This window comes from Coregonus clupeaformis, chromosome 17 (assembly GCF_020615455.1).
Source record: "Coregonus clupeaformis isolate EN_2021a chromosome 17, ASM2061545v1, whole genome shotgun sequence".
Taxonomy (NCBI): Eukaryota; Metazoa; Chordata; class Actinopteri; order Salmoniformes; family Salmonidae; genus Coregonus; species Coregonus clupeaformis.
Genome location: NC_059208.1, coordinates 67,252,095 through 67,279,206, shown reverse-complemented (window position 1 = coordinate 67,279,206; position 27,112 = coordinate 67,252,095). Strand labels below are relative to the sequence as shown.

Below are 27,112 nucleotides of genomic sequence, written 5' to 3'. Positions count from 1 at the left end.
GCCTCTCTCAGCTTTTATGGGTCTAATGGGCCTCCAATCAACACACACACACACACACACACACACACACACACACACACATTGTAGCTGCATGTGTGTGTGTGGAACGTTTGTGAGTGCATCCGTGTATGAAAATGATTAAATGAGAGAGAGATTGGTTGTTTATACCATTTCATCATTCATATTGAAATCTGTACATTTATTTTGCAAATGTATCGCCCTTCTGCCAAGACAGTTATGATGATTGTTGCTCTCCCTCTCTTCTTTCTCTCTTTCTTCCCCCTCTCTCTCATTATCCCCTCCCCCTCTTCATCTCTAGTGTTGCTGGCCATAAAAGCCCCTTAACTGCTCCACTTCTCCATCCTAACCTCCTCCTCTCTCTCCTTCCTTCCTTCTCTCCCTCCTTACCATTCCAACTCCTCCCTCTATCCTCAAATTCTGTCTACTCATCTCTCTATGAATTGCTCTCTTTTACCACACCCCATTCCCTCCCTCCCGTTCGTCCTCCTTCCCCTTTTCATCTGTCCCTCATTCTAGAGTATTTTTCATCATCTATCCTCCATCCCTCGATTCCTCACCTTTATTCCTCTCAATAAAAACATTCCTTTCTCACTTTCATCCGGTTTCTCCTCTCTCTCCCTCCTTCTCCTTCTCTCCATTCCTAATTCCCATTCTCTAACCAGGATGTGTCTTTTGTCAGGTCATTGTTGTAAAAGAGAATGTTCTTAATAACCTATTTAAATAAAGGTAATAAATACAAGTAATTCCTTCTCTCCTCCCTCCCTCCCTTTCCCTTCTTCCATCCCCATCCCTCACCTGGATGTGTCTCTTGCTGATCTGTTGGGTGATGTGGACTCGTCCCGTGCTGGTGTCCACACCGGCCAGAGGCACTGCCACCTCCCCGATGACATCATCACGGGCGAAGCGGTCGAAGCTGAGCACCAGGAAGTGCAGTGTGAGGTCAGGTAGTGCACTGTAGGCCACACCGTAGAACGTAAACGTCTCGTCAAACACTGGCTCCAGGGTCTTCCTCAGAACGCGGGTCTGCAGAGCAATTGGTCATATTTCAGTCTGGTTGCTATTGTGACAGTAGCACTTAAACAGTTACACTCACAGTAACACTTAAACACTTCCAGTCACTTTTTTACAATAAACATTTGAGGGATAATGCAGGGGTCTTCAAACTTTTCTTGCCCAGGGCCCCAATCATGTTTGCACAATTTTTATTTTTATCTTATTCTGTAATCATGATAATTCAAATAATTCAATAATAACAGTATTAGCCTAATTGGGACCGCAACCCCAAATACCTAAACCCTCAACAAAGCAAATCAGAGAAAACAGTGGAAAGGATCAACCCTGTAGGTAGGAAGAAACCTCCAGAGGAACAAGTCTCACCTTGACCCGATGCTTCTTTTCTGGTAGTATGGTCATCTTCATGTAGGGGTCCGAGCTACCCGACTGCTCGTCCATAACGGGAAGACCCTGGGCGCCAACAATGGTCACCACCAGCGCCTTCTTGGGGAAGTTGTAGTCCACGGACAGGCTGAGGGTGCCTAGGGCAGCGGGCGGCGTGGTGGTGCCCTCCCCCTGACACGGGGTAAAGGGTGAGGCTGTCTTGCTGGCATCACAGCTACTGCTACTGCTGTTACCCCCGGAGCTGCTCTCCAGGCAGCAGTAGTCGGCACGGATGGGCAGCGCCCGCTCTAGCCTGGGCTGTCCGGCAGGGGGCAGCAGGTGGCTCATCTGCAGGTGGGTGGAGCCATTGAGCAGGCCCGTTTCTGGGTCAGCATCCACCAGCATCACCCTTCCTCCCCCTCCACCTCTTCCTCGCTCGCCATTACGACCCCACTCAACGCCAGATCCGCCGCCATTTCGCGAGGAGCCTGGGCGTCGACCCACGCGGACAATCTTCTTGTTACTGAGTGTCTCCGGGTAGATGCTGATTCCCTTGAGCATGTGGATGAACTTGTAGGGCGGGTCCACGGCCGGGTCGCAGGGTCCCGACTGGAGCTTGTAGCTCCCCGTCAGCTGTCGGTAGCGACGCTGACAGCAGGTCCAGAGGAAGACGGCCACCGTGACCGAGACCACCAGAACCCCGGCGCCCAGGAAGCCCGCCAGCACCGGGGACACCTCTGAGAGGTGCGAGGAGGAGAAACAGGGACGGGGAGAGAGCAGGGAAAACGTATTAATTGTATCTTATAATTTCCTTCTGTCGTTATTTTTCCCATTCCTTCAACACTGATGGGTTGAAAGCCTTACTAACAGGAAGATATAGCCTTTTAAAAACTGCCATCAAGAAACAAATAAAGAACACGTGCGGTATGAAACAGAAGGTTGGATTCCATCAAAAAGCATAATTCTTTGCCTAAAGTGAGAACATGAAAGGCTGTCAAAAATATGTGCTAAAAAGCAGGAAAAACTGGTTAACCTTGTTAAATGGATGGACTTGATCAAAGTATTTCATTTTTTCCCTGTTCGTGTTTTTTAGGGCCTTGCCACATACAGTCAGTCAGATGAGGAAGTTGAAGTTGCTGTAATCCTACTGCAACGGCTTATACTATGTTCTATACCATGTTTTACCAGGCGCATTTTGGAAAACACACAACACCACTGACCTACATTTGGACTGAGCATGTGACCTAGTTTAAAAAGTGACTTACAGCTGTGGCACCAGCCTGGATCTAAGCTTTGGGTGGCACTTTATTTGACAGTACACATTTAACTGGTATTTAAAATCAAATCAAATTGTATTTGTCACATGCGCCGAAGACAACAGGTGTAGACCTTACCATGAAATGCTTACTTACAAGCCCTTAACCAACAATGCAGTTAAGAAAAATAAGAGTTAAGAAAATATTTACTAAATAAACTGAAGTAAAAAATAAAAGAGCAACAATAAAATAACAATAACGAGGCTATATACAGGGGGTACCGGTACCGAGTCAATGTGCTGGGATACAGGTTAGTCGAGGGAATTGAGGTAATATGTACATGTAGGTAGGGGTAAAGTGACTATGCATAGATAATAAACAGCGAGTAGCAGCAGTGTAATAGTCCGGGTAGCCATTTGATTAGCTGTTCATGAGTCTTATGGCTTGGGGGTAGAAGCTGTTATGAAACCTTTTGGACCTAGACTTGACGCTCCGGTACCGCTTGCCATGCGGTAGCAGAGAGAACAGTCTATGGCTAGGGTGGCTGGAGTCTTTGGCAACTTTTAGGGCCTTCCTCTGACACCGCCTGGTATAGAGGTCCTAGATGGCAGGAAGCTTGGCCCCAGTGATGTACTGGGCCGTACGCACTACCCTCTGTAGCGCCTTGCGGTCGGAGGCCGAGCAGTTGTCATACCTTGAATAGTGGTGCGAAATAAAGTGCTACCTAGTTTTGAGGTGTGGCTATGGATGTGAGGAGGAAGTGAGGTTAGTTAAGGACACAGAGAGAGGGAGACCTTTTCTGAAAACATACTTTTAAGAGATGGATAGATAAGAGCAACAAACGTGTGATGGAAGACCTGGTATTCTGATTAAGGTAATTATAGTAGATTAACATAAGCAGTGCAATATGTTTGCTAGTTATAAACATAATCAGTGCAATAAAAAGTCGATTTATTAATGAACGGTGCATAGTACTGTGTATTGTGAGTCACTGAAAATGAGTAACAGAAATATAGTTGGATTGATGTTGATATAGACACTGCAACCAGTCAGGGAACGCTTCACTGTGTAGAATATTAAGCACTACAAGGTATTATAATAGGAACAAATCTGAATAAAGTATTCCATTACTGTGGTCATGTTCAGTATAATTTGATATAAAAGTAATTCTGCACTTGGCTTGCTGCTACCACTCATATTACATTGCCTCTGTTGGGGAAATTATATTGTTAGCCTAATAAAAATAAAATAATTGCAAGAAGAAAAAAAGAGTATGTTGATCACTATGATGTACAGTACAGAGTACTCTTTACTGTTTGACTGTCCAATCATGTTCAATATGGGTGCTTGTAGCGATGTAGACTGTAGGTGACAAACATGAAAACACTCATTGTAGTAGAAGTAGGTACTTTATCAACTCAAGACCCTCTGAACCCTGTTGTTTTGACAGCCATTTTGACGTTACGAAACACGACTGTATTGGTCACAACATCTATGGCGGCATTTCTTTCAAAACCTCTTTGAAAGTCATCTATTAGAATGCTGCAATAATTTGTGTCTTACTTACTTACAGTCTCTTTAGTACTGGCTCATTCTCTGAGTAACCTGAGAGAGATAGCCTCTTCACCAACCCTGTAGTCACACACACACACTAGTCAGTGTTGTAATGAGTCCAAAGACTAACCTGAGTGACAGCACTACCTTCTTGGTTCTGTGTGGTTCAGTTGGTAGAGCATGGTGCTTGCAATGCCAAGGTTGTGGGTTTGATTCCCACAGGGGACCAGTACGAAAATAAAAAGTCTGAAAATGTTTGCACAACTCACTACTGTAAGTTGCTCTGTGTAAATGTAAAATGTTATAACTCTTATAACTTCAGTAAAGACTGAAATGCCAGAGTAAAAAATAACAAGCCTATAATTGGCTTTGACAGACTTGCTCCATTGGCCTGCAATTAAGCCCGCACATATGGTGCCCTTATGCCCAAGTGCCTGCCTGGAACACGGCCATTGTAAGTGCTATCAGCTATCTGCTGATGGTGTGGTAGGTAGATCAGGGTTTGGTGATGCTGGTCACATTTTCTAAGGGACTGATTGACAGAGGCACAATGCTTATCTTTGAGTAAGTAGTGGGTTTTCTGTCTAGTTGCTAATGTTTGAACTATGTCTGTATTGTTACTTTGGTGTGTATGTTTACTACCATTGAAACTTGGTTTATTTCGCCCTCTCCTTCAATTAAACAATTCTGTTCAAATTAAGCCATTTTCTCCCATAGTATTATTTAGTCTTTCCTCCACACTCGTGTCTCGCTTGTATAACACTCATCTGTCTTCCCTCCATATCTTGTTCTCTCTCTCTCTCTCTCTCTCTCTCTCTCTCTCTCTCTCTCTCTCTCTCTCTCTCTCTCTCTCTCTCTCTCTCTCTCTCTCTCTCTCTCTCTCTCTCTCTCTCTCTCTCTCTCTCTCTCTCTCTCTCTCTCTCTCTCTCTCTCTCTCTCTCTCTCTCTCTCTCTCTCTCTCTCTCTCTCTCTCTCTCTCTCTCTCTCTCTCTCTCTCTCTCTCTCTCTCTGTGGCCCGTGTCATGGGTCTCCCTGGCAACAGCAGGGCCCCTCTCCCGTTGAGCTGGTCGGATGGAGCTGATTGGAATTCCGAGTTCGCCCAGGAACCCCGGAGCGGATGAGAACAGGATGTGTGTTCCACCTTCTCCACACAAGGAGCCCTTAACTAGATGCCAGGTGGGGGATGTGGGGGGGAGCTTCTGTGTACAGAGCGGCTGAGAGATGTTTTTGTCAGACATGGCGGCAGAAATGCGTGTATCTGTATCTGTATCTGTGTCTGTGTGTGTGTGAGAGGGGGGTCAGGGGTGGAGTATTCAACACGCGTCATGCTGTCATGCTCCATCAGGGGCGGGACAGGGACCTGGGGTGTATGTAAGGTTCTGAATACAAATCATCAGTAGCAAGACCTACTATACAATGCAATGCACACTGTAGAGCAGGGATCTCCAGCTCTACTGAGTTTGCAGGCTTTCGCTCCAGTCCTGCAATAACACACCTGATTCAGCCAATCATTGTCCAGACTGTAGAGATCATAAATGTGTACATTGTGTGTGTGTGTGGGTGGTTGACCGACACTGCTGTACGGCTGCACTGATCACAGCTATAATGAGGCCTCAAGAGCTTTGGAGAGTTTCTCCTTTTACATATTTACATTTTAGTCATTTAGCAGACATCCAGAGCGACTTACAGTTAGTGAGTGCATACCCCCGTGGGAAACGAACCCACAACCCTGGCGTTGCAAGCGCCATGCTCTACCAACTGAGCTACAGGGGATCTTTTTTCCTATGAGTTCTATGTAAAACTACTCAGCATCATGAATAATAAGTATAGGAACTACACTATACACACTTAGCATACTGAATCGTCATGCACTTAAAAACATTCCTAAAAACACACCCACATACAGCATTCACAAAAAGCCACCGATTCAAATGCATAAACAACTAAATAAATAAATACCCTGAATTATGCTTGCCGTTGTCATGGGAAATGTCATGGAAGTTAGTTCTCGTTTTTAGTGTAAACCAGGGATCATCAACTAGATTCAGCCGCGGGCCGATTTTATTTCTGGAGCGGATGTTCGGGAGGCCGGAACATAATTACAAATCATTTGTAGACTGCAAATAGACTGCAAGAAGCCCAAACAGATATAATGTTTGACTAAAACATAATCATTTCAAACCTTGCTTACATTTGTATATGATCACGTGTCTCACTATTATGCGTGGGAATACTTGAAACACATTTCTTGAAATAAAAATCACCTGGAGCTGATTTCCTGATGTTTAACATTGTCCAACAATGAAAATTACACACACACACAAAAAGTTGGGGAACCCTGGTGTAAACAATTCTTTTTTCTCACTAATAGTTTTAAAGGGATTATATTACTGTGTAGGTTACGGAATACATAGCTGTTTGTGACTATTCACTTGTTTACTGTAAAGGGCAGTCATTTTATATGGTAAGAGCCATTCTGTATGGAGTCAGGTCAACCTCTAGAATGAGTCACTCTATATCTCACGGACCTCTCATTGGGTCTGTGAATGAATACATATACTGATGAATACAGATTAATGTGAATGTCTCATTCAACATTATGTATTTTTCTGACAATGGCAACAACAAACTTGGAAATTCAAGTGAAGTGCAGCTCAGACTCATGCTTGCCATATGGGGTTGCGTGCCGACTGAAGAGATTCCACCCACAAGAGTTGTGTTCAGTAGGGCACACGGAAAACAAAAATCTGTGTTCATGTTGGGCAAGTTCAGGTAGTATCTCCCCGTTTCAAAATGTTTCAGAACGTTTTCTCCCAACCAAACACGACACCGATACCATGTAAAAGGCAGTGTCATGTAAAAGGCAGTGTCATGTAAAAGGCAGTGTCATGTAAAAGGCAGTGTCATGTAAAAGGCAGTGTCATGTAAAAAGCAGTGTCATGTAAAAGGCAGTGTCAGGTAAAAGGCAGTGCCATGTAAAAGGCAGTGGGATAGGCGTGAATCTGAAACAAGAAGCCACACCCACCAATGGAAATCCTAATGATTCAGATTCACAACTACAGTCTGCAAAGCCACCTTCTATGGTTAGAATCTGTGACTGAAGCCCAAACCAACCTCAGTGGTCAGGAATAACTACGCATAGTCACATTTGTTTAAGGTTACCTACCTCTGTTATAAAGCAAAGATGACAGAGAGGCCCCAGCTATCAACTACAATAATTCTGCAAGACATTTTCTCTTGGAGGAAAATGGAAGTACAATTTTAAGTCCTCTTGCTTTACTATCAAAAACCATCAGGTTTCGGCATAGCAGCCTTCGTTAGCCTTCATGCACCTTGGCAGGAACTAGTAGTAGTAGCCTGGTAAAACCAGACTGAACGCAGCCTTCACCATTGGAAACAATAGTGGGTGCAACTTTCAGTCTGGTTTGACCAGGCTAGAACTGGACTGGATGACCCCAGATGCTTGAGCCTGCAGCCAGCCACACTCCGGGCTACCAGTAAACTGCATGTGCAGGGATTTAGCTTTGTGTTAGCAGTCAATATTCATAACCAGCAGTGAAGTCAGCTGGAGGGACTTAGCAACAGTGCTGGAGGCCAAAATTGGGTCAGGGTTAGCAGGCACTTGTCCAGCTGTGTGACAGACAGGAGGCTTTTAAGAGCTTAACAAGCCAGACAGAGAGGAAAAACCAAAATGGCCAGGAAATGAAGGTTGCAAACACAGTTACTTGAGGATAGGAAGGGGGGGTAGAATTCAAAGGTAGCAGGAAGACGAGAGAGAGAGAGAGAGAGAGAGAGAGAGAGAGAGAGAGAGAGAGAGAGAGAGAGAGAGAGAGAGAGAGAGAGAGAGAGAGAGAGAGAGAGAGAGAGAGAGAGAGAGAGAGAGAGAGAGATAGGCAGGAGAAAAAGGGGAGAAGAAATTGTGAAAGGAAGAGAGAGAGAGTGAGGAAATGGGGTATGAATGAGTGGTGACATTGGCTGCTAACAGAGAGACAAACAGTGAGACAAAGGATCCATAGCTAGGGCCCAGACTGAGAGTTGAGAGCAACAAGAAGCCACACCCACCAATGGAAATCCTAATGATTCAGATTCACAACTACAGTGAATCTCTCTGTTAGCAGCCAATGTCAGACAAACAGACTGTTTGGGACATTTCTGAAGAGTGACAGTCACTTCCCTGCGGGCGATGGGAATTCAGAACAGCAGGCGCTTGTCTGCGTACCGCCTGGAATACCTCACGGCTATACCATTTAGAGTAATTTTTTTATTCAAATCAGTTACTGGCCTCCAGTTCTGCTTTCCCTTCTCTCTTTCTCCTGTTCCACCAAGGAAACGTTTTACCTTTTCCTACTCTTTCTCTATTTCATAATCTCTCTCGTCCAATCACTGTATCTCCATAGTGTCTAGCTGCCCACACCCACTCACTCCCCTATCCCCCTCTAGCCCCTCTAGACAAAGACTCGACCCCCCTCTACTCCATTGATCTTTGCGACCCCAGTGGGGCTTCAGAATCAGATTATGTCACTTTTTTGGAGGGTCTTTAAAGCACAGTTGAGCCACTCTTGTTGCCTAGAGGCGTTCCCTCAGCGAGAGAGAGAGAGAGAGAGAGAGAGAGAGAGAGAGAGAGAGAGAGAGAGAGAGAGAGAGACTGACATTTACCATAAGGTCAAGGTCTACATTAAATAAACCGTTCATACCTCGATAGCAATATTGAAGAAAAGGCGAAATCCAGGACTTAGTAATAAAACCAACGGTATCAAAAGGAGCACAACGCTTTAAAGAACAAGCGTGTGTGTGTGTTGTACGTGTCTGTGCACGAGCAGGGGGCGTCCATGATTAATAGACTGCAGTAAATGTTTTATCATGAGCAATGATTCTATTGTCTGATTCATACGCGAGGAGGAGAGTGGGGAAGTGTGGGACTGTGGAGGAATACAGGAATACAGAGGAGTGTGAAGGTAGGGCGGAAAGAGGAGGATGAGGTTATGATGGAGAGAGGAGTGTTGTGGCGTTACAGAAGAGAGGAGGAAAGGAGGAAATGAGGAGTGTATTATTAAGGATGTGTGTGACGTTTGGGCTTAGACTACCAGAAGAGTAGCAAATGTAACCAGCACTCCATACTCTGAATTCACTCATTCTAACCCCTAAATTAATGGGTGGTAGCAAAAAAAAACGTAACCACATGTAACATTGGGATTTGCATTAGTATATGCATCAAAAGTCCCAATGCAAAGTTACACATCACTTTTCTATTTTTGGAGTTATTACATAAAACCGATCAGAATTCCGAAGAATGCTGAAGTCATGTCGTAAAATGTTTTTCCAGGGTGTGATGTAATATAGAGGACCAAGTAAGCCAGCCTGATCCCTATAATGTAAACTCCAACAGAAATAACTTCAAATGTATAACTTCAAATTCATCCAAATCGTTTGCACTCATGACTACTGGTTTAAAATCAAATGTTCAGCCAACTTACAAGCAAATACTTTATGAATTTATTGTTACAACAACTTTTAAAATTGCTAGCCAACTAGTCTGCTAACGTTAGCCCTACCAGCCTGCTTACGTTAGCACTGAATGAGTCAGCCAGTTGCTATCAACAGCTAGCTTACAGCTACATTAAAGTAAACCAATGTTTTGGAAATACATAACGCCATCTAACCAGTTATCAAATAATGTTAGCTATGTTATCAAATGTATGCACGCATGACTGTAAGTCGCTTTGGATAAAAGCGTCTGCTAAATGGCATATTATATTATTATTATTATTTTAGCCAGCAAGCTAGCCAGCCAGCTAACTTTAGCTATTAGCCAACTAGCTATTAGCCTAGCCAACCACCACGGTTATAGTAGGCAAGCTAGAACCCAACTACTGGAGACCAGCTAGAAAACAACTAACACAACACAACTAAAACATAACTGCAGATTAAAAGCAAAGAGAGAGCAGAGACTTACAGATTGATGGTCGGGGCCCATCCGATGGTAAAACTTTAAAAGAGTGCAGGCTAAGTTAGCTACCAAAGCACGGTGGAGGCTAGCGCTTCACCGGGCCGAAATCCAAAATAGATAGATGTCTGTCAGCTAGCGCGCTAGCACTAAGCCAAGGTGGAAAAAGTTACAAAAGTTGACAAAGCAAAAAGGAGAACAGATTAGGTACTACATAATTAAAGCAAGCAGGTATGATATTCTCTTTAGGTTTGAGCCCATGGCAAACACCAGAGCCTGCCGTGCTAACAGGTTCCCACTAGATAACACAGCAACAAAGTATGTGAATCGCATGATGTGTGGCTAACGTTAGCCAACTCGAGCTAGCTACAGAGCTAGCACACGAACTCGGTAGCAGAGTAGATCCTCCATATGACGTTGAGAAATAGTGCACTATGGATAGTTTAGAAGTGACCTAGAAATAAGTTAATAAATATGTAATAACCCAAAAAACATAACTATGTTTGTACTTATAGGTAACCAGATCATGACTACAACTGAGTTACTAAGTCTTTGACCACACTGTGTTGTTACATTGGTGAGTAAAAACTCATGCTTCCTACCCTTTCAGTGGCAAACCACCCAGTTCAGGATTGACCACTAACTTCAGGAAAGGTGACGTCAAGGTGCAAGGAAACAATACCTTCCTAAGTAACTCCACTACAAAGAGTTGTGTGTCTCAAGTATTTTTCAAATAACCCAAACACTCATATAAATGTTCTCGTAAACACACTCTTTTCCCTCTTACATGTACAACATATGACATACAGTAGGACATTAACAAAGACAAAACACATTTGTAAATGTCCATCTCCCCTACTGCCATCAACACGCTGGGGTGAACCACTGCTGCTCAGCTTCTCACAGGACTGAGCTAATAGACTATCTAAACCCCCTTTCACACAACGTTAGCTTTCTCTGTGTGTGTTTCTTCATCCTGAAATCTCTGTGAATATGAGTGACACAGACAGACACTTTGTCCCGAGGTGGAGTGTGCTGTATTTCACCACTGGGACAGAAAGGGGCTTGTCACTCTGACACCAGTCACTATGGCATTAAATCACAAGCTCTGTTCAGCACCGCCACAGCCGGACACACTGCAGAGAGAAGGGACGGAGAGAGATGGAGGGAGAGGAGGAGAGGAGAAGTAGGACTGTGTGTCATTGTGTCGGCTCACCCCTTCATCCAGGCTAGACTGCCTCAGTAAGAGATGTACCCCCGAAGACACAAAGTAAGTCAATAACTAAATAAGGAAAACCTTTTAAGTGACTTATACCATCTTCATAAGACATATAAAGGTGTTTTTCATTGCTCGTGTTATGACTGTGAAATGTCCTCATCAAGTACATACACTACCAGGCAAAAGTTTGGACACACCTACTCCTTCAAGGGTTTTTCTTTATTTTTACTATTTTCTACATTGTAGAATAATAGTGAAGACATCAAAACTATGAAATAACACATACAGTGGGGGAAAAAAAGTATTTAGTCAGCCACCAATTGTGCAAGTTCTCCCACTTAAAAAGATGAGAGAGGCCTGTAATTTTCATCATAGGTACACGTCAACTATGACAGACAAATTGAGAAAAACATTTCCAGAAAATCACATTGTAGGATTTGTAATGAATTTATTTGCAAATTATGGTGGAAAATAAGTATTTGGTCACCTACAAACAAGCAAGATTTCTGGCTCTCACAGACCTGTAACTTCTTATTTAAGAGGCTCCTCTGTCCTCCACTCGTTACCTGTATTAATGGCACCTGTTTGAACTTGTTATCAGTATAAAAGACACCTGTCCACAACCTCAAACAGTCACACTCCAAACTCCACTATGGCCAAGACCAAAGAGCTGTCAAAGGACACCAGAAACAAAATTGTAGACCTGCACCAGGCTGGGAAGACTGAATCTGCAATAGGTAAGCAGCTTGGTTTGAAGAAATCAACTGTGGGAGCAATTATTAGGAAATGGAAGACATACAAGACCACTGATAATCTCCCTCGATCTGGGGCTCCACGCAATATCTCACCCTGTGGGGTCAAAATGATCACAAGAACGGTGAGCAAAAATCCCAGAACCACACGGGGGGACCTAGTGAATAACCTGCAGAGAGCTGGGACCAAAGTAACAAAGCCTACCATCAGTAACACACTACGCCGCCAGGGACTCAAATCCTGCAGTGCCAGACGTGTCCCCCTGCTTAAGCCAGTACATGTCCAGGCCCATCTGAAGTTTGCTAGAGTGCATTTGGATGATCCAGAAGAGGATTGGGAGAATGTCATATGGTCAGATGAAACCAAAATATAACTTTTTGGTAAAAACTCAACTCGTCATGTTTGGAGGACAAAGAATGCTGAGTTGCATCCAAAGAACACCATACCTACTGAGATGAAGATGAAACGTGGCTGGGTCTTTCAGCATGACAATGATCCCAAACACACCGCCCTGGCAACGAAGGAGTGGCTTCGTAAGAAGCATTTCAAGGTCCTGGAGTGGCCTAGCCAGTCTCCAGATCTCAACCCCATAGAAAATCTTTGGAGGGAGTTGAAAGTCTGTGTTGCCCAGCGACAGCCCCAAAACATCACTGCTCTAGAGGAGATCTGCATGGAGGAATGGGCCAAAATACCAGCAACAGTGTGTGAAAACCTTGTGAAGACTTACAGAAAACATTTGACCTGTGTCATTGATAACAAAGGGTATATAACAAAGTATTGAGAAACTTTTGTTATTGACCAAATACTTATTTTCCACCATAATTTGCAAATAAATTCATAAAAATTCCTACAATGTGATTTTCTGGATTTTATTTTCTCATTTTGTCTGTCATAGTTGACGTGTACCTATGATGAAAATTACAGGCCTCTCTCATCTTTTTAAGTGGGAGAACTTGCACAATTGGTGGCTGACTAAATACTTTTTCTCCCCACTGTATGGAATCATGTAGTAACCCAAAAAATGTCAAACTAATCAAAATATATTTGAGATTCTTCAAAGGAGCCACCCTTTGTGTCACACCCTGGTTCTGGGACTCATTATTGTTGAGCCAGGGTGTGTGCAGTCTATGTGTTTATGTTCTATGTTGGGTGTCTAGGTTGTTGTTTTCTATGTTTGGTCAATGACTCCCAATCGGAGGTAACGAGTGTCAGCTGTCGGCTCGTTATCTCTGATTGGGAGCCATATTTATTCTGATTGTTTTCCTGTGGGTATTGTGGGTTTTTGTTTCCGTTTCAGTCGTGTCACTGAGGACTTTATGATCGTGGTTTATTGTTTTTATCGTGGTTTCTTTAATAATAAAGTCTACGATGTTCGCTCAACACGCTGCGCTTTGGTCTGCTCCTTTTGACGATCGTGACAGAAAAACCCACCTTAAGAAGACCAAGCAGCGTGTCAAGCGGCAACAGGACCCAGCTCCTAAGGATTCATGGACATGGGAGGAGATTCTGGATGGTAAGGGGCCTTGGGCACAACCGGGAGAATATCGCCGTCCTCGTGAAGAGCTGGAGGCAGCTAAAGCCGAGAGGCGGCGATATGAGGAGGCAGCAAGGAGGCAAGACTGGAAGCCTGTGGGTACTACCCAAGAATTTCTTGGGGGGGGGCTAAGAGGGAGTGTGGCGAAGTCAGGTAGGATACCTGCGCCTACTCCCTGGACTGACCGTGGAGAGCGAGAGTACGGGCAGACACCGTGTTACGCAGTTGAGCGCATGGTGTTTCCTGTACGCAGGCATAGCCCGGTTCGGTACAGTCCAGCTCCACGTATCGGCCGGGCTAGATTGAGCATTGAGCCGGATGTCATGAAGCCGGCCCCACGCATCAGTCCACCAGTGCGTCTTCTCGGGCCGGCGTACATGGCACCAGCCTTACGCATGGTGTTCCCGGTTCGCCCACATAGGCCGGTGCGGGTTATTCCACCTCCCCGTACTGGTCGGGCGACGGGGAGCATCAAGCCGGGTAGGGTTGGGCAGGCTCAGTGCTCAAGGGGGCCAGTACGCCTGCACGGTCCGGTATTTCCGGCGCCACCTCCCCGCTCCAGCCCAGTACCACCAGTACCTACACCACGCACCAGGTTTCCAGTGCGTCTTCAGAGCCCTGTGTCTCCTCCACGCACTGGTTCTATGGTGCGTGTCTCCAGCCCTTTACCACCAGTGCAGACACCACGCACCAAGCCTCCTGTGTGTCCCCCGAGTCCTGTGCGTCCTGTTGTTGCTCTCCGCACTAGCCCTGAGATGCGTGTCCTCAGCCCGGTACCTCCTGTTCCGGCACCACGCACCAGGCCTACGATGCGCCTCAGACGGCCAGAGTCTGCCGTCTGCCCAACGGGGCCTGAACTGTCCGTCTGCCCAACGCCGTCTGAACTGTCCGTCTGCCCAACGGCGCCTGAACTGCCCGTCTGCCCAACGCCGTCTGAACTGTCCGTCTGCCAAGCGCCGCAGGAACTGCCCGTCTGTACTGAGCCTGCAAAGCCGCCCGTCTGCCATGAGCCTTCAGAGCCGTCCCGCCAGACCGGAGCCGCTAGAGCTCTCCGCCAGACAGGAGCAGCCAGAGCCTTCCGCCAGACAGGATCAGCCAGAGCCTTCCGCCAGACAGGAGCAGCCAGAGCCTTCCGCCAGACAGGATCAGCAAGAGCCTTCCGCCAGACAGGATCAGCCAGAGCCTTCCGCCAGACAGGATCAGCCAGAGCCTTCCGCCAGACAGGATCAGCCAGAGCCTTCTGCCAGACAGGATCAGCCAGAGCCTTCTGCCAGACAGGATCAGCAAGAGCCTTCTGCCAGACAGGATCAGCCAGAGCCTTCTGCCAGACAGGATCAGCCAGAGCCTTCTGCCAGACAGGATCGGCCAGAGCCTTCCGCCAGCCAGGATCCGCCAGAGCCGTCCAGCCAGGATCCGCCAGAGCCGTCCAGCCAGGATCCGCCATTCAGTCCGGTGCTGCCCCTCAGGCAGGTGCTGCCCCTTAGTCAGGTACTGTCCCTTAGTCCGGTGCTGCCCCTTTGTCCGGTGCTGCCCGTTAGTCCGGTGCCGCCCCTTAATCCAGTGGGGTTTAGTTGGGGGGTGGTCATATGGAGGAGGCTAGGGAAGCGGGTGGTGACTAAGGTGGGGTGGGGACCACGACCAGGGCCAGAACCACCACCGTGGACAGACGCCCACCCAGACCCTCCCCGAGACTGTATGCTGGTGCGCCCGGAGTGCGCGCCTTTAGGGGGGGGTACTGTCACACCCTGGTTCTGGGACTCATTATTGTTGAGCCAGGGTGTGTGCAGTCTATGTGTTTATGTTCTATGTTGGGTGTCTAGGTTGTTGTTTTCTATGTTTGGTCAATGACTCCCAATCGGAGGTAACGAGTGTCAGCTGTCGGCTCGTTATCTCTGATTGGGAGCCATATTTATTCTGATTGTTTTCCTGTGGGTATTGTGGGTTTTTGTTTCCGTTTCAGTCGTGTCACTGAGGACTTTATGATCGTGGTTTATTGTTTTTATCGTGGTTTCTTTAATAATAAAGTCTACGATGTTCGCTCAACACGCTGCGCTTTGGTCTGCTCCTTTCTACGATCGTGACACTTTGCCTTGATGACAGCTTTGCATACTCTTGGCATTCTCTCAACCAGCTTCATGAGGTAGTCAACTGGAATGCATTTCAATTAACAGGTGTGCCTTCTTAAAAGTTAATTTGTGGAATTTCTTTCCTTCTTAATGTGTTTGAGCCAATCAGTTGTGTTGGTTCCAACCGCCGTATCTTTGTGAGACTCAGTGTGGGTGAATGGATGATCTCTGCATGTGTAGTTCCCACCGTAAAGCATGGAGGAGGAGGTGTTATGGTGTGGGGGTGCTTTGCTGGTGACACTGTCTGTGATGTATTTAGAACTTAACCAGCATGGCTACCACAGCATTCTGCAGCGATATGCCATCCCATCTGGTTTGCGCTTAGTGGGACTATCATTTGTTTTTCAACAGGACAATGACCCAACACACCTCCAGGCTGTGTAAGGGCTATTTGACCAAGAAGGAGAGTGATGGAGCACTGCATCAGATGATCTGGCCTCCACAATCCCCCGACCTCAACCCAACTGAGATGGTTAGGGATGAGTCGGACAGCAGAGTGAAGGAAAAGCAGCCAACAAGTGCTCAGCACATGTGGGAACTCCTTCAAGACTGTTGGAAAAGCATTCCAGGTGAAGCTGGTTGAGAGAATGCCAAGAGTGTGCAAAGCTGTCATCAAGGCAACGGGTGGCTATTTGAAGAATCTCAAATATAAAATATATTTTGATTTGTTTAACAATTTTTTGGTTACTACATGATTCCATATGTGTTATTTCATAGTTTTGATGTCTTCACTATTATTCTACAATGTAAAAAATAGTACAAATTAAGAAAAAACAATGAGTAGGTGTATCCACGCTTTTGACTGGTAGTGTATATGCCACAGAAATGTCTACGAAGACATCCTGACCAACATCCAGAAGTGTCTATAAGCAACAAAGGTCAATCGATCGGCTAAGAGAAGGATATGTACAGAAGATTCAAACTACAAAAAAGGACACTAGGAACTGTGAAGACACTAAAGACACTAAGAAACTGAGTTGGTCAGTCGTAGACAAGCTCTTGTCTGCTTTGAATCCTAAAAGGACACTCACTTTGATTATTCCAATATTAAGTATGGTGTTCCACAAGGTTCTGTGCTAGCACCTATGCTGTTCTCATCAATTACAACTCTTACACGTAGTGTGCGCGTGCGTTAAAAAATGAATTTACACATACATGTTATTCAATCATTTCACCCACACCGCTTGCACATGTGAACAAGTATCATCAGAATCCCCCCGATCAGCGTTCATCAGAATTCCAACGATCTGATATTCAGATCTTCGTTAGGACCATCTCAACCACACAATCACTTGACATACTTCAACAACACCAACTACATCTGAGACCAACGGGCTGCAGTCCCAATTCATAACTTTCCAAAGATGGTCAATATTTCTAAGGCAAAACAAATGTATATCACTTTGTATATCAGTTTGAGATGGCGCCGGAGGGGATGGCTGCCGTTTTATGGACTCTTAACCAACTGTGCTATTTTGTGTGTTTTTTCTGCATTGTTTGTAACTTATTTTGTACATAATGTTGCTGCTACCGTCTCTTATGACCGAAAAGAGCTTCTGGACATCAGAATAGCGATTACTCATCTTGAATTGGACGAATAATTTTTATTTTATGAGTCGGACAAGAGGGATTTGCTCCAGACACCCGACAGGGCCCTCATCCCCGTCATTCGCAGTAGAAAGAAAAGGAGATATCCCGGAAAGAGATCGGGGTGCTTGGTAAGGAGCCGGCGACGAGTGGATAATCTGCCTTTGCCATCAATACTATTGGCCAATTTACAATAACTTGATAATAAAATGGACGAACTACAGGCACGAATATCCTACCAACGGGACATTAAAAACGGTAATATCTTATGTTTCACTGAGTCGTGGCTGAACGATGACATGAATAACATACAGCTGGCGGGTTATACACTGTATCGGCAGGATAAAACAGCAGCCTCTGTCTGGTAAGACAAGGGGTGGCGGTCTATGTATATTTGTAAACAACAGCTGGTGCACGATATCTAAGGAAGTCTCAATGTTTTGCTCGCCTGAGGTAGAGTATCTCATGATAAGCTGTAGACCACACTATCTACAAAGCGAGTTTTCATCTATATTCTTTGTAGCTGTCTATTTACCACCACAAACCGATGCTGGCACTAAGACCGCACTCAATGAACTGTATACGGCCATAAGCAAACAGGAAAATGCTCATCCAAAGCCGGCGCTCCTAGTGGCCGGGGACTTTAATGCAGGGAAACTTAAATCAATTTTACCTCATTTCTACTAGCATGTTAAATGTGCAACCAGAGGGAAATAAACTCTAGACCACCTTTACTCCACACACAGAGACGCATACAAAGCTCTCCCTCGCCCTCCATTTGGAAAATCTGACCATAATTATATCCTCCTGATTCCTGCTTACAAGCAAAAATGAAAGCAAGAAGCACCAGTGAATCGGTCAATAAAAAAGTGGTCAGATGAAGCAGATGCTAAGCTACAGGACTGTTTTGCTAGCACAGACTGGAATATATTCCGGAATTCTTCCGATGGCATTGAGGAGTACACCACATCAGTCACTAGCTTCATCAATAAGTGCATCGATGACGTCGTCCCAACAGTGACTGTACGTACCCCAACCAGAAGCCATGGATTACAGGCAACATCCGCACTGAGCTAAAGGGTAGAGCTTCCACTTTCAAGGAGCGGGACTCTAACCCGGAAGCTTATAAGAAATCCCGCTATGCCCTCCGACGAACCAGGAAACAGGCAAAGCGTCAATACAGGACTAAGATCTAATCATACTACACCGGCTCCGACGCTCGTCGGATGTATCAGGGCTTGCAAACTATTACAGACTACAAAGGGAAGCACAGCCGCGAGCTGCCCAGTGACACAAGCCTACCAGACTTACTTCTATACTCACTTCGAGGCAAGTAACACTGAAACATACATGAGAGCATCAGCTGTTCCAGATGACTGTGTGATCACGCTCTCCGTAGCCGATGTGAGTAAGACCTTTAAACAGGTCAACATTCACAAGGCCGCAGGGCCAGATGGATTACCAGGACATGTACTCTGAGCATGCGCTGACCAACTGGCAAGTGTCTTCACTGACATTTTCAACCTCTCCTTGTCTGAGTCTGTAATATCAACATGTTTCAAGCAGACCACCATAGTCCCTGTGCCCAAGAACACTAAGCTAACCTGCTTAAATGACTACCGACCCGTAGCACTCACGTCTGTAGCCTTGAAGTGCTTTGAAAGGCTGGTCATAGCTCACATCAACACCATTATCCCAGAAACCCTAGACCCACTCCAATTTGCATATCGCCCCAACAGATCCACAGATGATGCAATCTCTATTGCGCTCCACACTGCCCTTTCACACCTGGACAAAAGGAACACCTACGTGAGAATGCTATTCATTGACTACAGCTCAGCGTTCAACACCATAGTGCCCTCAAAGCTCATCACTAAGCTAAGGACCCTGGGACTAAACACCTCCCTCTGAAACTGGATCCGGGACTTCCTGACGGGCCGCCCTCAGGTGGTAAGGGTAGGTAACAACACATCCGCCACGCTGATCCTCAACACGGGGGCCCCTCAGGGGTGCATGCTCAGTCCCCTCCTGTACTCCCTGTTCACTCATGACTGCATGGCCAGGCACAACTCCAACAACATCATTAGGTTTGCCGATGACACAACAGTGGTAGGCCTGATCACCGACAATGACGAGACAACCTATAGGGAGGAGGTCAGAGACCAGGCCGTGTGGTGCCAGGCAAACAACCTCTCCCTCAAAGTGATCAAGACAAAGGAGATGATTGTGGACTACAGGAAAAAGAAGAGGACCGAGCACGCCCCCATTCTCATCGACGGGGCTGTAGTGGAGCAGGTTGAGAGCTTCAAGTTCCTTGGTGTCCACGTCACCAACAAACTAACATGGTCCAAGCACACCAAGACAGTCGTGAAGAGGGCACAACAAAACCTATTCCCCCTAAGGAGATTGAAAAGATCTGACTGGTTGCATCACTGCCTGGTATGGCAACTGCTCGGCCTCCGACCGCAAGGCACTACAGAGGGTAGTGGGTATGGCCCAGTACATCACTGGGGCCAAGCTTCCTGCCATCCAGGACCTCTATACAAGGCGGTTTCAAAGGAAGGCCCTAAAAATTGTCAAAGACTCCAGCCACCCTACATTTACATTTACGTCATCTAGCAGACGCTCTTATCCAGAGCGACTTACAAATAGGTGCATTCACCTTATAGCCAGTGGGATAACCACTTTACAATGTTTTTTTGGGGGGTTGGAGTAAAGGGGGGGTAGAAGGATTACTTTATCCTATCCCAGGTATTCCTTAAAGAGGTGGGGTTTCAAATGTCTCCGGAAGGTGGTGAGTGACTCCGCTGTCCTGGCGTCGTGAGGGAGCTTGTTCCACCATTGGGGTGCCAGAGCAGCGAACAGTTTTGACTGGGCTGAGCGGGAACTATGCTTCCGCAGAGATAGGGGAGCCAGACTGTTCTCTCTGCTACCGCACGGCAAGCGGTACCGGAGCGCAAAGTCTAGGTCCAAGAAGCTTCTAAACAGCTTCTACCCCCAAGCCATAAGACTCCTGAACATCTAATCAAATGGCTACCCAGACTATTTGCATTGCCCCCCCCCCACCCCTCTTTTACGCTGCTGCTACTCTCTGTTTATTATCTATGCATAGTCACTTTAATAACTCTACCTACATGTACATATTACCCCAATTACCTCGACTAACCGGTGCCCCCGCACATTGACTCGGTACCAGTAACCCCTGTATATAGCCTCGCTATTGTTATTTTTACTGCTGTTCTTTAATTATTTGTTACTTTTACTTCGTATTATTTTATATAGTATTTTTTTGTGATTTTGTTTTGGTATTCTTTCTTAAAACTGCATTGTTGGTTAAGGGCTTGTAAGTAAGCATTTCACTGAAAGGTCTACACCTGTTGTATTCGGCGCATGTGACAAATACAATTTGATTTGATTTGCCTGACAGGTTTCTAGTACCATGTTAACATTGAGCAACCTTATTTTCCCTTTTTTCAGTAAATTAGTCAGCTATTTAATTATACAAATGACTTTAAAAAGACTGTCAAAATGAATTATGTTTGCCATGATATTTCTTGTAGAATGGCAGAATATTTTATTCATGTAGATTCGATTAGATTGACAGGAGTAGGGCTAATTTATTTCAGACTGTCCTTCAAATAGCTCCTATTCGGCTACTCACTGACTCAACAAGTCTTTCTCCCCTTCAGGCAACTCCTACGCCACACGTTCACCGTCATCATGACCATCCCCTCGGTCCACATGCATGCCTTGGATAATAAGTGATGGTGTGTATTGATGGTTAGGAATAGAGTGGGGTCCAATGGAACATAGTTTCACACTCCAATATCGTTTTCAAACTATATCATGCTGACCCGAACAATACTGTGCTGGCTCGGCTATACGCTGTGAAAGTGACTGCCCCCGCAGCATTGTTTTTCAACTTTAGTAGTTTTTTTATGTTATATATAATATATACGGCCATGTTTTCATGAATTTTATTTTATAATCTTGAAGCCCATTCAAAACCGTACGGGACTGGATACGGAAGTAAAGCGGGCGGGGGGGTCATCACTTTCACATCGTATTTCATTTTCACATTGTCCTTTCCAGAAAACTTACAGCAACTATAGAGGATGAATAACCAGGCCAGCTCAGTACAGCTTGTTTTGGCATGGCTCGGCTCAGTAGTGTGTGAGCACTCAGGTGGGGTTCCCTCCAGCTTTGGCACTGGCCTCAACTAGGAGGGAAATTCCTGAATCAAAAGAAAAACCATGCAAATTGCTCTGGGCGATAGCTATCTGTTAAGGAGAGGGATTATGGTAATATGAATTTAACAATGCACATAAATTGGTATTGAAGAGAGTGCTTTTGTTGGTGTAATTAGACTCCCCACGCCCTCTCACCCAGGATCTGCTCTAACACTCCAGACAAACAAACACAGATTAGCACCTCACCCCTCCACTGCAGACAAAGAATATAATAATCTCCACAGGAGCTCATTTATTTTCGGAGACTTTGTGCAGGTCGGAGGAGAGGAGAATTAGACTGTTTCTTACTGCTTTTGTCAATGTGATATGTCCCATCCTGTCCTATTAGTTGTCTGCACTGGTTGTTGTGTATTGTGTCATTGATTGTTGAGTAATTGTAGGTGTAAACCATATATTATATCCAATGTTATTTCATGCTTGAGAGTACCTGTGATTGAGCCAGCTACCTGCTACCATTCAGCTGTTTTTCCAACCTCATCCGAGGCATTAACGTTAGGTGGCTGGTAGCTGCTGTACTTAATTACAGCTACTGATAACAGTCTGCTGTAGCTTACAACAATTCTAATTTCTAAAGTGGAAGTTGGGAGAGTTTTATTCGGGTGGTTCAGTGAAACAATCAGTTTCTGAGGTGGAAGTTGGGAGAGTTATATATTTATTTATTTTTTGGTAAGGGAGGCCTGCTCTCTCCTTTCCCTGATGTTCAGTGCATTTCATTCCGATCTCCTCTGCATTTTTGTAGCCATTTGCTACAGCCTGTCAACTATGCCTCTGCCTATCCCTGTTCTCTCCTCTCTGCACAGGCTACACAAACGCCCCACACCGCGTGGCTGCTGCCTCTCTAACCTGGTGGTCCCTGCACGCACCACCCACGTGGAGTTCCAGGTCTCAGGCAGCCTCTGGAACTGCCGTTCTGCTGCCAACAAAGCTGAGTTCATCCCAGCCTATGCTAATCTCCAGTCCCTCGACTTCCTGGCGCTGACGGAAACATGGATTACCACTGAGAACACTGCTACTCCTACTGCTCTCTCCTCATCTGACCATGTGTTCTCGCATACCCCGAGAGCATCTGGTCAGAGGGGTGGTGGCACAGGAATCCTCATCTCTCCCAAGTGGACATTCTCAATTTTTCCCCTAACCCATCTGTCTATCTCCTCATTTGAATTCCATGCTGTCACAGTCACTAGCCCATTTAAGCTTAATATCCTTGTCATCTATCGCCCTCCAGGTTCCCTTGGAGAGTTCATCAATGAGCTTGACGCCTTGATAAGTTCCTTTCCTGAGGATGGCTCACCCCTCACAGTTTTGGGGGATTTCAACCTCCCTATGTCCACATTTGACTCATTTCTCTCTGCCTCCTTCTTTCCACTCCTCTCCTCTTTTGACCTCACCCTCTCACCGTCCCCCCTACTCACAAGGCAGGCAATACGCTTGACCTCATCTTTACTAGATGCTGCTCTTCTACTAATCTCACTGCAACTCCCCTCCATGTCTCTGACCACTACTTTGTTTCCTTTTCTCTCTCGCTCTCCTCCCACACTACTCACTCTGCCCCTACACAGATGGTAATGCGCCGCCGCAACCTTCGCTCTCTCTCTCCCACTACTCTCTCCTCTTCCATCCTATCATCTCTTCCCTCTGCTCAATCCTTCTCCCTCCAATCTCCTGATTCTGCCTCCTCAACCCTCCTCTCCTCCCTTTCTGCATCCTTTGACTTTCTGTGTCCCCTATCCTCCCGGCCGGCTCGGTCCTCCCCTCCAGCTCCGTGGCTTGATGACTCATTGCGAGCTCACAGAACAGAGCTCCGGGCAGCGGAGCGGAAATGGAAGAAAACTAAACTCCCTGCCGACCTGGCATCTTTTCACTCCCTCCTCTCTACATTTTCTTCATCTGTTTCCGCTGCTAAGGCCACTTTCTACCACTCTAAATTCCAAGCATCTGCCTCTAACCCTAGGAAGCTGTTTGCCACATTCTCCTCCCTCCTGAATCCTCCCCCTCCCGCCCCCCCCTCCTCTCTCTCTGTGGATGACTTCGTCAACCACTTTGAAAAGAAGGTTGACGACATTCGATCCTCGTTTGTTAAGTCTAATGACACTGCTGGTCCTACTCACACTGCCCTACCCTATGCTTTGACTTCTTTCTCCCCTCTCTCTCCAGACAAAATCCTGCGACTTGTGACTGCAGGCCGCCCAACAACCTGCCCGCTTGACCCCATCCCCTCCTCTCTTCTCCAGACCATCTCCGGTGACCTTCTCCCCTACCTCACCTCGCTGATCAACTCATCCTTGACCGCTGGCCATGTCCCTTCCGTCTTCAAGAGAGCGAGAGTTGCTCCCCTTCTCAAGAAACCAACACTCGATCCCACTGATGTCAACAACTACAGACCAGTATCCCTTCTTTCTTTTCTTTCCAAAACTATTGAGCGTGCCGTCTTTAGCCAACTCTCTTGCTATCTCTCTCAGAATGACCTTCTTGATCCAAACCAATCAGGTTTCAGGACTGGTCATTCAACTGAGACTGCTCTTCTATGTGTCACAGAGGCTCTCCGCACTGCTAAAGCTAACTCTCTCTCCTCTGCTCTTGTCCTTCTAGACCTGTCTGCTGCCTTTGATACTGTGAACCATCAGATCCTCCTCTCCACCCTCTCCGAGCTGGGCATCTCCGGCGCGGCTCACTCCTGGATTGCGTCCTACCTGACCGGTCGCTCCTACCAAGTGGCGTGGCGAGAAGCTGTCTCCGCACCACGTGCTCTCACCACTGGTGTCCCCCAGGGCTCAGTTCTAGGCCCTCTCCTTTTCTCCCCTATACACCAAGTCACTTGGCTCTGTCATATCCTCACATGGCCTCTCCTATCATTGCTACGCTGACGATACACAACTAATCTTCTCCTTTCCCCCTTCTGATAACCAGGTGGCGAATCGCATCTCTGCATGTCTGGCAGACATATCAGTATGGATGACGGATCACCACCTCAAGCTGAACCCTGGCAAGACGGAGCTGCTCTTCCTCCCGGGGAAGGACTGCCCGTTCCATGATCTCGCCATCACGGTTGACAACTCCGCTGTGTCCTCCTCCCAGAGTGCGAAGAGCCTAGGCGTGACCCTGGACAACACCCTGTCGTTCTCCGCCAACATCAAGGCGGTGACCCGCTCCTGCAGGTTCATGCTCTACAACATTCGGAGAGTACGACCCTGCCTTACACAGGAAGCGGCACAGGTCCTAATCCAGGCACTTGTCATCTCCCGTCTGGACTACTGCAACTCGCTGTTGGCTGGCCTCCCTGCCTGTGCCATTAAACCCCTACAACTCATCCAGAATGCCGCAGCCCGTCTGGTGTTCAACCTTCCCAAGTTCTCTCACGTCACCCCCCTCCTCCGCACACTCCACTGGCTTCCAGTTGAAGCTCGCATCCGCTACAAGACCATGGTGCTTGCCTATGGAGCAGTGAGGGGAACGGCACCTCTGTACCTTCAGGCTCTGATCAGTCCCTACACCCAAACGAGGGCATTGCGTTCATCCACCTCTGGCCTGCTGGCTCCCTTCCTCTGCGGAAGCATAGTTCCCGCTCAGCCCAGTCAAAACTGTTCGCTGCTCTGGCACCCCAATGGTGGAACAAGCTCCCTCACGACGCCAGGACAGCGGAGTCACTCACCACCTTCCGGAGGCATTTGAAACCCCACCTCTTTAAGGAATACCTGGGATAGGATAAAGTAATCCTTCTACCACCCCCCAAAAAAAAAAAATTAAAAAAAAATAATAATAATAATAATAATAATAAAAAATTTGTAAAGTGGTTATCCCACTGGCTATAGGGTGAACGCACCAATTGGTGAGTCGCTCTGGATAAGAGCGTCTGCTAAATGACGTAAATGTGCCCTTGAGCAAGGCACTTAACCCTAATTGCTCCTGTAAGTCGCTCTGGATAAGAGCGTCTGCTAAATGACTAAAATGTAAATGTAAATATATTTATACAGTAGACTAAATATATGTATGTGACTGGGTGTAGCCAGTGTTTTTTCATTTTTTGTCCAGTCATTCTCAAAATAACACCATCGTCTGTGTTTTAACTCTGACAGGGGTGCGTGATGCACTATTGGCAAAACATCGATCAATGCTTCCGACCGTCCCACGGTTACATAACTACATTACAATGAGCACGCGAATTGATCGCCCAGCAAGTGAGGTATTTTGGGAGACGTGAGACCACCCACCCTGCCCAAATGTTCTGTTCTTCTATAGACAACGGGTCCAGTTCAGCAATTCGGGTAGATGTTCATTAAAACAATAGAAGAGCGAGCAGTCGGGCATAGTTGATGCCAAGCCTCAAGAAGAGACATAACGTCACTATCCTCTCTAACCCACATGCGCAGTCAACGCCATTAGAGAAGGCTGGAGAAAGCATGAGCGCAGTAGGTGCAGGCCAAACGGGTCTCACCCTTAACAATAAACACGTCCCGCAGAAATCAACCTTATTTGTTTTTACATAATGTCAAAGGCACATTTTTATTCAGTCCATTTCCCTGCCAACATTCCTCATACAAGCCAAAATCTGACGAAGCAATAGTGTAGTTTACAAATAACTCGTGTCTTATTAAATATTAAATAGACGTGTGCCATTTAATTTCAAACATCAAATTAATTGAATATATAAAAAACGATGCTTTCGGAAGGCCAACAAGACACAACACTCATTTTTCCTCGGTTAACCTAAAACAGTTGGCTGGTATCCAATAAGTAGCCTAAACAGTTGTTTTTCGTAATTTTTCATGAGGAAAAACATTTAATAATATGTCTTACCATATGTTGGTCTTAAATTGGTTATCTCAGTCATTTTGGGGTTCAAATGGCTGTGTTTTGTCATAAAAAAAAAAGATTAAAATAAAAAAAAACTCAAACCCACAGGTCTCTATTTTATTTCCATGAATGATCTTGTCCCTCCGCTTTTTCTTTAGGTCAGAAGGCTATATCAGCCGACGATGTTTGACAGTGGTATTTTTCTCAGTCCGAAATTATTGTTTTGATTCTGTGGCTTCTCAATTATGCGCTCCGGATGGCGTTTGCTTCCTCCCACTCCTGTTTCGACCTCAAATCGGATGCGGCTGCTGAGCAGCACTACAACAACCGGCTTTGGACCCCCCCCCTCAAATCGGATGCGGCTGCTGAGCGGCACTACTACAAACAGCTTTGGACCACCCCCCAACGGTGAGTCTATGGGAGATTCTCAATTGATTCTCTTAATTCCTCGCGTCCCCTCTTCTCGCCTCTTTCTCAAAACCCATTGGATGAGAAAGTTAGCGGTCCCGCCCCTACAACCTTCTCATCCAATCATATCGCCCTTCGCTACCAAGAATTGGCGAATGAGAACAAAGCAGTGGAATTGGCCAATGGGGATAGTGCTAGGGCAGGACCCAGAAGAGAACAAACTGTCCTTTTCCTTTTTGCACTAGTGAATTACAACTGTTTTTCACAGCAGAGCAACCGCCTTGGAGAAAAT

At 46.2% G+C, this 27,112-nt stretch overlaps 1 protein-coding gene across 1 annotated transcript in view; it reads right to left on the bottom strand.

Moving 5' to 3' along the window:
* The window catches only part of LOC121566470 (synaptotagmin-11-like), a 32,766-nt gene extending 5,967 nt beyond the window's left edge, over window positions 1-26,799 (bottom strand). Inside the window, exons 1-3 of the mRNA XM_045226672.1 lie at window positions 26,416-26,799; window positions 1,399-2,135; window positions 817-1,044 (exon numbers count right to left, since the gene is read on the bottom strand). Of these exons, the coding sequence (XP_045082607.1) occupies window positions 817-1,044; window positions 1,399-2,135; window positions 26,416-26,479 (1,029 nt within the window). The 5' untranslated portion in view covers window positions 26,480-26,799. The remainder of the gene's footprint in view (window positions 1-816; window positions 1,045-1,398; window positions 2,136-26,415) is intronic.
* Window positions 26,800-27,112: the final 313 nt, after the last annotated feature.